Raw genomic sequence first — 15,819 nt, forward strand, 5'->3', positions numbered from 1 at the left:
GGACATGGTAGCTGTGGTCTACCCTGCCATAATCAGACTGTATCTAGAAAAGCATATGTTATTTACGACACAAAAAATTAGACATTTCTTAACATAAAAAGATCCTAGGGCAGCCCGGGTGGCTCAGCGGTTCAGCGCCGCCTTCAGCCCAGGGCCTGATCCTGGAGACCCGGGATCGAGTCCCACGTCGGGCTCCCTGCATGGAGCCTGCTTCTCCCTCTGCCTGTGTCTCTGCCTCTCTCTCTCTCTGTGTCTCTCATGAATAAATAAATAAATAGATCTTAAAAAAAAAAAAAAAAGAAATGCTTTTGGAAGGTAGAACTATCCAGAGATAGGATAGGCATCTTTAATAAGTATGACCCTCTACCCCAGGGGTATATAGGCACAGGCAGGTGAGTTACTTTGTGGGCATGCTGGAGACATTTAAGCTTTTTTCTAATTCTAATATTAATCAAATCTGTGATCTTCTCACTTGTAATTTAAATATATCCCAGGTCTCCAGAATCTGAAGTTCTGGTCCTGACTCTGAAAAATGTAAATGATTTCTATGAAACTAAAGTCCAGGAATGACTTTGTCACATACTGTGTTGCTGTACCTATCCTGCTAACTTGAATATGTTATTGTCTAGATGCGAAAATGTTTAACAATATGCCAAAAGGAGATGGAGTGTGAAGACCAGGTAGGGGTGGTCCTTAGTGAGCAAGAATAGGGTATGTGAGTTGGCTGGGAAAAATCAGGGTTCTACAGAGAAACAGAACATATAGGATATCATATATCATATATATAAGGAGAGAGAGGAGAGAGAGAAATTTAAAGAATTGCCTCATGGGATTATGGGGGCCAGTTAGTCCCGATGCTGCCATGTGGGTAGGTAAGCTTGAGAGTCAATGTTGCATATCAAGTCCCAATGCCATCTGCTGAGAAGTCAGTGTTTCTATTAAAGCCTTCAACTAATTGGATGAGGTCTACACACATGGAGGGGGTACCTGCTTTATTCAAAGTCCACTGATTTAAATGCTAATTTAATCCAAAGAACACTTTCACAGAAACTTCCAGAATAATGTTTGACCAAATATCTGGGCACCACAACACAGCTAAATTGACACATAAAATTAGTCATCACACCAGGGGATGGTACCTGGGAAGTTCTTTGACATATGTGGGTACCACCGCTAAAAGATGAGAGGGGATGGGAAGCAGAGTTGGCTAACAAATGTCACTGAACATCTTCCCACATTGCCCCTGTGCTTTCCAAAAGGGTATCTCCAAACCCAGATCCTTTAAAACTCTAAGCTAAGTAGACAGATTTTGTATATTGAATGATACCAAGTAAGCGCCATAACCGAGATACGATCCACTCTACATCTGTTACACACACTTCATATACACAACTCCATAGTCATAAGTAAATCACATTTTAATCAAACAAAGACATGGTAAACCTGTTCCTCTAAGGCACCTCAGAATTCAGAGGAAGGAATACAAAGGAAAATAACCTAAAACCCATGCTTCAAAATAGTTTTTAGGTTGAAAAAATACCACTGGTAGGGAAAAGCTAAGACAAATGGGGTTATTCTTTTATCTTTAAATCAGGACCATTAGAAGGACTCAAAATGATGAAGAGAATGCTTTTTAATTTTAATTGCTAACTTTTATCACAAAATCACCACAAATTTGGTAGTAAAAGGTTAGGGTGCAGAAAAAAATGGAAGAGGGAAAAATATCATCAGTGTATCAAGCAAGGCTAACCAAAACAGCTTTAGTTAGACAATGACTTCTGCATGATTTGTATAGCTAGGTACTATCAGGGGAATGCCTTTATATGCTATTTCATTGGAGAATGAAAGTTACCATGGGTATTTCATCACTAATGCTCCATCAGGTTCTTGATCTTTTTCTTTTTCTTTTCTTTTTTTTTTTTTTTTTTTAATTTGGCATGTTTCTGAAGGCTATTTTCTTAAAGTTTCTACTTCTGGCATCTGTTTTTCAGACACATCAGAGATGCAAATATTAAACAGCAATTGCAAATAGCATGTCATCTTTTCAAACCAAATCAGCCTCAATTTGAAATATATTAAAGGTCTGTAATACAGAAGTCCATTGAGAACAAAGAGACACACGTAGATATAATGTATATGTGGAGACTTCACCAAAGGGATCAAAACCAAACATAGGTAGATAGCTGTTGTTACCAATGGTAATGGAAAAGACATCTGGAAAAAAGAAAAAGCAAAATTCAAACAATAAAATATGAAAATCCATATAATATATCTGTATATTTATATAAACAAAAAAATAAGATATAAGCTAATGATAGAAAATGGGCTAAGTTATCTGAGTTTAAATAAATCTGGCTTAGTAGTTAGTAGGTTGGAGACTTTCTTTGTCAGGGTATTGTTGAAAGAAATGAACAATGTTTGACTGTTCTTGAGTGGAAATAATCATGATCATTTGTTAGTAAGATAAGCATCTTCTGATCTAGGCAGAATGAATTCCTTAAGAAGTTGCTCCTAGAACTCCATGAAAGGCACAATTTTCCTGGGAAAATATCTCAAGGCAGCAAGAAATTCATGTCAAAAACACAAAGTATCCTTGGACCCTCTGTTAGGCAGATATTGACAGGTAAATATTATAACTTTATAGGCTCAGGATATTTTAAAAAATCAAAACAAAAAACTTCAGCCAAGACCATTCTCCCTATTTCTAGTGGATTTTTACTTTTGTTTTTGTTTTAGCCAAAAAACTTGAAGCCCTATTCTTGGTACCTGCTTTGTGTTAGGACTGTGAAGTGTCTTGCACCAAACATAAACCAACCTAGGGAGAACGTTCAATAGGCAGACACTTTTAATATATCTTTAATAAATAGATTCCAATCTATACTCTCAAAATATAACTATTTTCATATTTATTAAACCCTTTAACTAGAAGGTCATTCCCTTGGGAAATTTATTAAGAATTTCCTCTTGGGGCACTTGGCTGTCTCAGATAGTAGAGCATGAGACCCTTGATCTCAGGGTGGTGAGTTGGGTGTAGAGCTTACATTAAATAAACAAAAAACAAAAATCTCTTCTTAATTTTTAAAACACTCTTGAGAAAGATAACTTGTCATCTCACAGCTCATATAAATTATCAAATAACTGAGGGAAAAGAAAAGAGCATTCATATGGCATTCAAGACAAACATTAACTACTTATAATTGCCCTTGCCTTCCTTTTTGATGCAAATGTGTATCAAATAATAATATAAATCATTATAACCATCAATGTCAGACTCTGGACTGTTTGCATGTCTTAGCTTACATTCCACATTCCTAGCGTGTAGGCATTATTTATTCCCATTCTAGATCTGAAGAAAATGAGGATTAGAGGTTAAATAACAGGTGATTCCTCCTTCTTCATGTATTTTCTGAACACTCTCTGAAGGTTACCACGTGGCAATAATCATACTATGATTTTTGGTTCACTTGACCAGATAGATTATGCCCTAATGGCAGGAGCCATGTCTTATTCCTTTCTGCACCCAGAATACCTGGTAAGATACTTAAGATATAGTTGCTTCTCAAATATGCTAAAGTTACAGGATGGCTGGACGGAAAAAGTAGAAGGACTGAATACAAAAGATGGTTATAAGTCAACCAAGGTTGATGGTTAGAACATTGCTTTCTTTTTCCCTATGTTCTTTCTCTCTTTTTAAAAAGATTTTATTTATTTATTTTAGAGAGAGAGAGAATGCAAGCAGGGGAAAGGGTAGCGGGGGAGGAAGAGGGAAAGAATCCAAATAGACTCCCCGCTGAGTGCAGAGCTTGACACAAGGCTCCATCTCACAACCCTGAGACCATGACCTGAGCAGAAACCAGTAGCTGGAAACTTAACCAACTGAGTCACCCAGGTGCCCCTTCCCTGTGTTCTTTCTTAAATTTCTTATATTATATATTTCTTACAGTTGTTTATATCTGCTAAAAGTCAAACACTCCAAAGAGACTGCCTAGATTTCAGTCCTGCCTCTACTCCATGCTGTGCGAGCTTGGGCAAGTAACAACTTTTCTAAACCAATTTCCTCATTTATAAAATGAAGATAAGAGTAGTATCCACCTTTTGTTTTACTGAGAGGATTACATGTGATAATGGAAGCAAAGCTTTTAACACGATGCCTAGCCCACCAGGACTATTCTGATAATCAGAGCATCAAGGCCATGTTTCTCCAGTAGTATTCTTATGCTCCTAAATTTTTGCTTATTTCCTTTTCCTTTTCTATGATTAAAAGGCTCTCCTGTAAAAACAAAAACAAAAACAAAAAACTTCCTGATCCAGACTGAGAGTAAGTCAAAGTAAGTAAAGTGGAAAGGATGTAATTTTTGGTGATCAAATTAAGTTGATGTTTCAGGGGATGCCTGAGTGGCTCAGCTGTTGAGTGTCTGCCTTTGGCTCAGGGCATGATCCTGGAGTCTCTGGATGGAGTCCCACATCAGGCTCCCTGCATGGAGCATGCTTCTCCCTCTGCCTGTGTCTCTGCCTCTCTCTGTGTGTCTCTCATGAGTAAATAAATAAAGTCTTAAAAAAAAAAAAGCTGATGTTTTAGGATAGGAGGTGCTATCACCTGTGACCCCACAGCAGCACTTGTCTCTTCTATTTCGCATTTGCCAAATCTGACCGTGTGTGTGCAAGATACCCATGTGCATAGGGAGCTACATTGGTAAACAAAGTAATCTCTGGCCAAAAGACTCATCATGATCTGTCTAATCACCCAGAAGACTAGCCTTCCCTCTAGTAAACCTAACAGAACCTAGGAGATTTTAGACTGAGGAAAATCTACCCAATAAACATGAAAACTAAGGCCAGACTACCTTTATGCGCTTCACAATTTGGTAGTAGTGAGAAGGTCTACCCACAGATGTTCTGAATATAGTCTTCAAATATGGTTACACCTGATACATTTTATTTCACAAAGAAAAAATGAGAAAACTCACTTTTACCTTATAAGGTCTAGGTAGATTGGGCTCTTGGTATCGCAGTTTTAGTATTCCTATCATTGACAATATACAGACCAAATAGAAACTACAAAATAAAGATAGTTTATCAGATTAGGTTTGTAGAGACAATAGCCATGGATGCCATAGTGACAAGTACTAGCACAGATACAAATGGAGAGGAGTGAAGATTAAGCATATTAAATAACAAAGGCAGTTGGCCCTCTTGGCCAGGCATATATGTCACTCTTGAGTATTCAAATACATTAACCAGAAGGTTGCTAAATATTGAGGCAGACATACTACAAGGAATAACTCACGTTAATGAGGGGATAACTCTGTCAGTCCACATTATAGCCACAGCATCTGCAAAAAAAATAAGAGCACACAAAAGGCAGTGTATTAAGAACCAGAAACTAATGATAAACCTTTAAAGATTATTTCTGAATAAAAGCAGAAAATTCAAAAGGAATTAAGAAAGTTAAATTTTGTTTAATTTCACTGCTTATTTTACACAGACCTAACACCATACACACATGTACATTTTAGCCGTATCACACTGTATCATAAATGCTTATCATCTCACACATTGTCACCAATAGACCAGAAACTTCACTTCCTGCGGGCAATTTCTTTTCTATAAAAACTAGCATTTCAAAAGTCTCAGAAATATTGTTTCAGTTTTCAATAAGACCTGTGAAATGGATGGTTGAATCGAAGATTGCATGCTTATTTTCTAAAACGAGTTTACAGAGTGCTAATAGTTGCAATCAGAGTCAAAAGAGCACAGTGCAATATTACTGACACAGGAATGAGCCTTACAAAGTCTCCACATCAGGATGCAAGTATTAGAAATATCAAATATTTCTATTTGAAATACTTAAGAGAAATTTAAAAATCAAACCTGTAGACAGAGAAAACAAATTATACATAGATTAAAATACTGATGACATTTGGTTGCTTGTCTAAACTATAGATCAGTGGCTTTCAATGGGAATTGATTTTGCTCCTCAGGGGTCATCTGGCAATATCTGGAGACATTTTTTTGATCGTCACAACGGAGGAGGTAGGAGGTTACTACTGGCATCTAGTGGGTAGAGGCCAAGGATGCTCCTAAACATCCAACAGTGCCAGGAAGCTGTCCATAACAAAAAATTATATGGTCTAAAATGTGTAGTGCTGAGATTGAGAAACCTCCTATTGACCAACTATTAGAGAATATTCTGATTTTCATACTCAAAAGTGAAGAGCTCTTATAAACACTCTTTCAGTATAAGTCAGTAAACACACACACAAAAAGGTGTTAATAAAGAAATGCATATCCATTGTTTATGAGACTCTGAGTCCAATTCCTATTACATAGATATAAGCTAAGACAGATCATTCAGATACAGAAAAATAGGTTCTCAGCTTTTCAATGGAGTGAGTACACCAAGATCTAGTATCTTTGGGAGTAGGTGTCCTCTAGTGCTTTGCCCTGGTGCCAACATTGCCTCTAGGACATCAATGAAATGACTTATAACAGATAGTAAAGCCTTTTCAATATGACAAAATTAAATTATCATTAATGGTTCTTGTTCCTAAAAATCTTCATTTGTGAACCCATTTTAAACAGCCTTATTAAGTGCTGTTTTCACTTCTCTCTCTAGAACTATCCTACAATGTTGGGTCCTGTTTTAAAGTGTTTCCTGGGGGCACCTGGGTGGCTTAGTTGGTGAAGCATCCTCCTTCAGCTCAGGTCATGATCCTGGGATCCTGGGATTGAGCCCCACATCAGGCTCCCCATGGAGAGTCTGCTTCTTCTTCTCCCTCTGCCTCTCCCCCTGCTTGTGCTCTCTCACTCTCTCTGTCAAATGAATAAATAAAATCTTTTAAAACAATAATAAACTATTTCCTGTCTCACTTATTGTTCATTTCAAATAAGATATTATTGGCTGTTCCTCCTGGACACCCATACCTCCCCACATTTTCCATTTTCAAACACATTTCAGAAATACTTCTTTCCAGTAGTGAAGTCCTTATTCTCCTTTGATTTCCTGTCATGCATTCTACAAACCCAGTTGGTTATAATTAGATGAGGTTCTAGTTCAACTCCGCTATAATCTTTATCTCTATTCCACAAGTAATTTTTTTCTCTTTTTATTCTTTTCCTCATGGCATTTTTTTAAAAATATTTCTTTATATATGTTTTGGTAAAAAGTAAAATAAATAGCAGTGAAAAACATAAAGTAAAAACTAAACGTCTCTCTCCTTACCAACCCTTCATTCATGCACCCCAGATATAACTACTGTTACCCTCTTTTTGGATATTCTTTCAGAAATTTTCTAAGCATATATAAGCGTCCATGTTAGTTGTGTACATGTATGTGTGTTCAGACACTTGCTTTATTTTTAACTTTCCAATATATCTTGATCATATTATATCTATGCATCCATCTAATTATTTTAAATAATTCTCAATATTCCATTATATAATTAAATTATTTAGCAATTGGTGGATTTTCAAGTTTTTTTGTTATTGTTTTTTGTTTGTTTGTTTGTTTGTTTGTTTGTTTTTGCTAATATAAGATGTACTTTAATGGACATATTCTTCAGGTCTTAGTAGTTGTGCAGTTCTCTTCTTAAATTCTTAGAAGTGGGACTATGAGTCCAAAGGTGATACCTTCTTAAATAAGTAAGATATTACAAAATTACCCTCTCAAAATGATTACACCAACTCACTTGTAAGTGATTCTGACATTTCTGTTTTCCTCTCAAAATTTCTAACCACAAAAATAAATAAATAAATAAATAAATAAATAAATTTCTAACCACATTTGGTTGGCTAGATACCTGCAGGCTATTTTTGGTCAGAGGAACCTCCTTAGCCTCTGCTCCCATGCAATTTATTTACTGTTTTAGATTCACTCTTACCATGCCAATATTCTCTAGTTTTAATGATAACATGGAACCCTCAGGAAGGTTCTACTAAATGGGAGCACTCTTGTCAGGAGTGTTTTAGCAGGACTTCGATAACATTGAAATCCTCAAGCTGAAAAAGGCAGGAACGAGGGTTTCCCACTATGACATTTCCACACACCTCATTCTAGAGGGACATCCTTCCAACTGGGTTACAAAGCTTATTCAAAATTAAGGCTATTTTTTTCTTCTAAGAGAAGAATCAGCAAAGAAACAGGTCAGAGCTCTAACATTGATACAGATAAAAACACTTCATGATTAATAGCACTGGTTCTTTTTCCACATAAACTACAGAATCTAATATGTATCACAGCTTGGTACAATTTTTTTCAATGTTCATCAAAGACTACGTAGCACCCAATTCACACCACATCTTAGATAATTCTATATTCTTTTGGAACTTTTCATGTCTTTTAAATATACCCATTTGATTGAAAACATTCACTCCTTAATCCTTAAATTTCTTTAATTTAGGAATTTATTTCCTTTGCTTATAATTTCTTTCTTTCACTGCATAAATTACACAGTTCATGCATTCATTAAAGAAAATTTGGGAAATCTAGAAAAGAATAAAGCAAAAACCACCCACAAGATCATTCCAGCATATCTTGACCATTAACTATGTACTTTCTGTTCCATTTATTTATTTTTAAACATTTTATTTATTCATGAGAGACACACAGAGAGGCAGAGACACTGGCAGAGGGAGAAGCAGGCTCCCTATAGGGAGCTTGATGTGGGACTCGATCCCAGGACCCCAGGATCACAACCTGAGCCAAAGGCAGATGCTCAACCACCGAGCCACCCAGGTACCCCTTACCTTCTGTTTTATATCGTAATAGATCCTGACTTTTCATCATTGTTACATTATAAACATTGTCTCTTTACTTTAAATATTCATAGCAACATGATCTTTGAAAAAGCTCAGAATGGCCTATTATATGGATCTCCATAAATTATTTCCTTCAACTCTACTAGATACTTTGGTGGTCCTTAATTTTTTGTCTTATATATAATGCTATGATGGTTGTTCTTATGCATATATTTTTTGTGTATAGCTCTGATTATTTTCTTATTTTAAATTCCTAATACAATAAAAGATGGATGTTTGAATTCAAGAGAATTATTTCAGAATCTAAACGAGGTCTGAGGATTATATGCCTAGAGGAGTAAGCATTAAAAACCAAATCACAAGCATTAGTCAAAACACTTCATGGGTCTTCCACACTGGTGGATCTTCCACACTGGTGGGTCTTCCACACATGTGGAACAATTGTGCCACTCATAGAATTCCTGCAACTATTAGGATGCACCAGATGAGATCATCATAATTTTTAACAGCCAGTATGACCAGAACACCGGCAGTCATTACACATGCCAGAATCAATGAACCATAAAGTCTGGGTCAGCTGATCAGCAGTCCTGACCACACCCATAATTAATTTTGTAAATTTATTCTTTACATAATCAAAGTAGTTAATAAATCACTAATTGTTCTTATCCAATTTAGCATTTTTTCCCCCACAGATGCTCAGAATCTTGATCATGTCTAGTTTACAATTCCCTAAGAGAGCTGGACCATTGTAAATCAACACTAATACCATGCATATGGCAGCTTCCTGCATGACACTAACACAAGAATGGAGGCAAAATGTGTTAGGACACTTACATTAAACCTCTCTTAGATTTACCTCCAGTGCTTCAAAGATTTACCGAAACAGTAATAGCTACTCAAAGATTAGTTCTAAAAAAAACAAAAAACAAAAAGATTATTTTTAATGGTACTGCATGCTAGTTTATCTCAGAAGTTTATTGCATATTTCCAATATGTTCAGGGCCACTTGGTCACCATAAATTTTAGAGTCATTTATAATAAACATTATATTATGCATTATTGCTATTAATTATACCCATCAATTCACTATTATCATCTATTCTTTTAACTGCTAATATTCCACAATTCAAGTTTATCATTCTTTATGTCACATAGAAGAACATTTTTTAAAAGATTTTATTTCCTTATTTATTTGACAGAGAAAGAGAGAGAGAACTAGAACAAACAGCGGGGAGCTGCAGTGGGAGAGGGAGAAGCAGACCTTTCACCGAGCAAGGATCCCGACGTGGGGCTTGATCCTGGGTCCATGACCTGAGCCACCCAGGTACCCCTCACGTAGAAGAACATTTAGAAAATCAATATGGTAAAAGCTTTAATAGACTGATGAAAGTACAGATTACATAGTGTCAATACGGTGAGGGAAGATCACGAAAGGAATATAAATATTTTGAACTTAGTCTGCATCATATGTCAGCATTACAAGTATTTTTCCATATCACCAGGAATATGGTTTTCCATATTAGCTGCTTAACTAGAAAATTCTTTCCTAAGCCAAATCATACTCTTTGGCCTCTTCGTTATTTTTGAGAATTGCAAGTTGAGTCTCTATATAAAATAATTAAAAACAAACAGCAGTCTGCCCGTTAAAGTGATATTTACATGTGCTAAAATGACCAGAACTGTCCTTATTATTATTTATTGCCTTAGTCACTTGTATACAAACCTGAAGAGAGAATTTCCTTGGGTATCAGAACAGTCAGGTAGGAAATACTAACCTATAGATATATGATAGTCACCAGAGGTAATGCAGTAAATATGCATCTTGGAATCATCTTTCTGGGTTTCTTCAACTCCCCTATAACACATAAAACAGCAAAATCACGATGGGTAAAAATTATGTCTTAAATTTATCATTTTTTAAAGGATTTTATTTATTCATGAGAGACAGAGAGAGAGAGAGAGAGGCAGAGACACAGGCAGAGGGAGTAGCAGGCTCCATGCAGGGAGCCCGATGTGGGACTCGATCCCAGGTCTCCAGGATCAGGCCCTGGGCTGATGGCAGCGCTAAACCACTGAGCCACCCGAGCTGCCCTAAATTTATCTTTAATATTGCTTCATGCATTAACTATCAGTTGGAATTCCTGCAAAGCACCCAGGCCACCGCCACACTTATTCACACACATACACAAAACACAATGGTGAACTGCTACACAACTATCTCCTTTCTGAGCTCGGTGATAAGTGCAGAAAGGGGGGGAAATTTTCCTCATTTTTCTTCTAGATGGTAATATTTCTGAAGAAAATCACAAGAATGAATATCAAAGCTGAGTCCATGGGGCCCTGTACGGTTTGGAGCCTACCTGTGCCTTGTACCTCATCTATTAGGTACAAGGTAGTCTGGTAGTGGAATATGATAGTGAGCAAAAACAAACATGAAGCCTAACCTCAAGGGATCAAGGGCTTTGAGAACATATTATATGATAATTTGATGGTCCCCTTTGCTGTCTGTGTCAGAGGCTCATGGGCTTTTCTTCAGGTTCTCAAAAGTGTCATGACCTCTGTATCCATTCTCTCATGTGGAATGTTCTTTCCTTTCCTAGTTGCTAAGCTGGACCCTTACTCCTCTTTCAGATCTCAGCAAAATCATAACTTCTTCTGGGAACATAGGAGAGGAAGCTTTCCTTGGCTAGCAAAACTGTCCTAGTCTATGTACTTTCATAACATATATGAAGAGAGTACTTTCATAACATATATGAAGAGAGTAAAAGAATCAGTCATAAATTTTCTTTTCCTGTAGGCTCTTTGCCTTCCCTTTATGTCAGTATTAAGTGGAAAAAAGGAGAGAGGTCATGATTTAACATCATAGATAATGGACTTTCCAGAATAGTCTTATTTTCAAATATTATTCCATTTGTTATACCATTTTCCCCAATTTTGCCATTCTCTGAAAATTATCCCTGACATGAAGAATTGAACGTTATAGTTTTGTGTATAAAATGTGACCCTGTGCCCTGCCTACTGGTAATAGAACTGAGTCCAGATCTCTAGGACTCACTGACAGCCAGTCACCGTCAGCATACACGAAGATTCCTCGCAAGAATTTGAACTAAATGTCAACAAAACTGAGATAAAGAGGGAAAAGGCAACATAGCAGTAGCAGAAAAGAAAGGGGGCTGATAAATCTAGTTTTTAAGTCTCAGAGCTTGCCTAACTCCTGATGCTCCTGAAGATCAGTAACTCTGGTCTTCCTTGAAAGACGGCATTATTCTTCCAGCAAGTTCTTCTTTTATTGTTTAAGCCGATGTGTGTGGTTTCTGTTACTTAATGCCTAGTCTCTCTGATGAATAAATATCTGTCCTTTGACATATGTCAAATCTGTTTCATTTGCATCTGCCCAGAAGTAGAATGTAATGTCCATGGTGTACACCCATATGAGCTGATTAAGCACTCGAAGAGTAAAGAATTAGAGTGTTCTCAGTTAAATGATGCCTCAACCATTTACTAGTTGTGGGCTTCTGGACAATTTATTAACTGTTAAGGTTTCAATTTCCTTACCTGTATATTGGGGAGAATGGAAAATATAGGGACAATAAAATTCCAATCAAATGCCTAGCACTTCATAAGTTAGTCATAAAGATGGTTATTAGTCAAAGGTTTTGAACAAGCATAAAGGCAACTTTCAGGATTAACTATACTTTCCTCTGGGCCTTTTACTCTTTCTTATTATGTGTTAGATTTATAGAGAGAGGATAAGAAATATAATATAACATAACATAATTCAAGGTTATAATGGCCAGACCGTGAATATCCTTGGTCTTGAACTTAGAAGATAGATGTTCCTACAATATGTTAAGTCAGCTGCCTACATACCAACGTTTTACAGGCAAAAGTGTTACTTAGAACTTAGCTGTACTTAAAGTTTATTAAGTAAATTAACAATCCTAGCATACGCTGAAATTCCTCCGGCTTTTTTCACTGCCAGCTGCTTGTGAAGAGTTCTATAATAGTTTATAGGTTAGTAAATTTTGTGAATCTATTTTCAGCAGAGAAAAATTATCTAGCAGTGAAACATCTCTGGCAATGGAACAAGATGAATGAAACAGAAGTCAGAGATATCTCTTCTATCCTTCTAAGAGAGACCAACGAAGTGAGAGAGAGAAAGGGGGAGTTGAGCTAATTCTTCTAGCCTCTCAAATTGCACTGGCACATTTAATCACAAACTGCTTAAAAGAGTAACTTCATCTCATGGCTTTCTTTTGTCAATGCTTCACTTTTTAACTCAATGCAGACTGACTTTCCTCTCATGTCCAAAGTTCACCAATGACTTCTTACTTAGTGAAATGGCTTCTGCTCAATCCTCACACTCCTCAACTTCTGAAGCACTTCACCATGTTGATTACACCCTTTTTTTGGAACATAGGGTGATTTTTCTTTTATAATTCTCTCAACTTTGTCTGGCTTCTTCATTGCATCTTCTTTCTCCACCTACCGCCTAAAAGTTGGCCTACTCCAGTCATCTGTCTCTAACCTTATGCTATTTTATTCTACTTTTCTCTATATACTTGCCTTAGTAATCCTATCTTAACCAGTTCATCAGATGCAGACCATTTTGCAGTCACCCAAGATGACATAATGGGTCTTATATGTACCTGCATACTTCTGGTCTCCACGGCTTCACTCACATTATTTTACTGCTGGAATTTTCTGAGTTCAGTGAAAGTTGCCACTTTTTAGATAACACAACAAAAGGTGATCTTACCATCTACTGAATTCTCATAGTAATCACATTGTTCTTTTATTACCACTTGTTAAATACTATCATGCCATTGCTTATCAGGACAGAATTATACTGATTTTAAGTCAAAATGGCTGTTTTTCAGATGAAGGAGGAAAAAAAAGTAAGTCCAGAGAGGTAAAGATACTTGCCACAGCTCACAAGTGGCAGAGGTCAGACAAAATCGAGATATTGCTTTTTCCATTAAACTGTTAACCTCTTTAGAGTAAAGAATATATCTTACTCATTTTAAGGAACTATTATAGGGTTTCAAAAATATCAGTGTTTAAAACGATATTTGCTGACCAAATAATGTAATGCATAATGGACACATCAGTGACGGGGGGGTGGGGGCGCTAAATTTTTTTTAAACATTTTAAAAAAGATTTTTATTTATTTATTTGAAAGAGACAGAGAAAGAATAAGCAGAGGGGAGGGGTAAAGGGGCAGAGGGAGAGGAAGAAGCAAACTCCACTCCACCCTGAGCAGGGAACCTGATGAGGGACTCAATCCCAAGACCTTGGGATCGTGATCTGAGCCAAAGGCAGACGCTTAACCAACTGAGCTACCCAGGCACCCAGGGGGTCCTAAGATTAAAGGAAATATGTGTTTTAAGAGTAGAGCCTACTTCATGTCGAAATGTCAAGGAAAAGAACTGAAGTTGGAAAAAAATTAAATAAATGAATAGGGAAGATCCCTGAGGAGGTGAGAGGGAAAGAGTCGAGTTCAAGAGAAGAGACTAATTTCAAAAATGAAGAGAGAAATCTTTTGTCTTGACATTGAAGGGAAAATATTAAATCTGGCCTCTGGACAATTATATTTACGATTCTCTTCTCTTTAAAAGTACTTCAGAGCATAAATGTGTCACAACCATTCACAAGACAAACATAATCTGGCATTGGATCATTCCTGGAGAATATACCCACAACCTCAGAATTCATCCATTGACAGAAAGGAAACCAGATTAACATGGAGATCTCATATCTCTGGTCCCAGAAAAGAAAGCTGAATAAAAGAAGTCATTCAATAAAACAAGCACTTTTGAATGAATGGGGGAAAACATTAAGACTGGGTGGTAAGTACAAGACTGCCATATTCTGACTCAATTTAGAAAGTAAGAAAGAAGAATAAACACTGAATCATCATGTACTTAAAATAAAATTCAAAATATAAAAAAATGATGTACATTGCACATTGCTTGCAATGTCATGACTTGAGATTTTCTTCCTCAATGAATTGTTAATTATCAGCTATAAATGTAAAACATCCCCCGCCTGAAAAAGCAAAATATCCTTGGAAAACAGCTTCTATAAACTGGGAGGCTTCAGGAAACTCAGTATCAAAAGAGTCCTGAAAGTTTTCTACATTCTCCTTCCTTCCTCTCACCAGCAGCACCACTCCACTCAGGGAAATAAGGCCGAGTATGGCCATTTTCAGCACTAGGCTGGCTGTCTGAAGCCAAGTCACCTCTTTCACACCACAAGAATTCAGAATTCCCACAGTCCACAATATGGCTAATGCCAGACATTTCTTTGGCAGCTTTGGAACAAAGCAGATGGGATAAAAAAGGCTCGATGCTATACTCAGCGAGGAGTAGGGCTTGGCTGGCAGCTAACCCTGGCCCCAGAAACAAAGCTGTCCAGAGATTCAGGAAAGAGATAAAGTTGCCAAAACATCTTTTGAGAAAATAGTAGTGAGCTCCACTGCGTGGGAAGGTGATACCTATCTCTGCTGAGCAAAGTGGTCATCATGGACAACAGGGCACAGACAGGCCAAATACACAGGGAGAGCCCCACATTCATGCAAGTCTTTCAATACCCCTTTTGGGGCCACAAAAATTCCTACACCAATTATATTAACAATTAAAAACCTTGTGCCCAAGCAATATCCAAACATTCTTTGGAGTTGTATCTTCTTCATCCACTGTAATTATTTTTTAAAAAATATAAAAATATATATAAATTATAATTTCTGAATTTTTCTGCCCAAGTTGCTGAAAAGGATGTTCATGGACTCTCAGAAATAAAACAGTGCTTTCCTTTTTGTTCCAATTTGTTAAATATAGCCTATTTTCAATCATTAACAAAATATATGTGATGCATCCAAGCAAAATAATGTAAAGTTACTTGGAAGGGTTCAGTTTCACTTGTTTCTTAATTATTATCAAAATAATACATTCAGATGGAAAAAGGAATTTCATAAAACAGTATTACAACAAAAAACAGGAGTTTCTTACTCTAATTTCACTCCTTTCCAAATACATTTCCAGTTCTTTTCTCTGGAAA

General features: G+C 36.7%; 1 protein-coding gene across 1 annotated transcript; it reads right to left on the reverse strand.

The window, feature by feature from the left end:
* Positions 1 to 1,699: 1,699 nt before the first annotated feature.
* Positions 1,700 to 15,454, reverse strand: SLC7A13 (solute carrier family 7 member 13). Its single transcript, XM_025433607.3, is given in 9 exon segments — positions 1,700 to 2,214; positions 4,974 to 5,036; positions 5,039 to 5,082; positions 5,085 to 5,333; positions 10,484 to 10,617; positions 14,784 to 15,100; positions 15,102 to 15,273; positions 15,275 to 15,343; positions 15,345 to 15,454. Coding segments are annotated over 9 exon segments (1,422 nt in total). The 3' UTR covers positions 1,700 to 1,950.
* Between the last annotated feature and the right edge of the window lie 365 nt (positions 15,455 to 15,819).

The sequence above is a fragment of the Canis lupus genome, chromosome 29 (genome assembly GCF_003254725.2).
Source record: "Canis lupus dingo isolate Sandy chromosome 29, ASM325472v2, whole genome shotgun sequence".
Classification (NCBI taxonomy): Eukaryota; Metazoa; Chordata; class Mammalia; order Carnivora; family Canidae; genus Canis; species Canis lupus.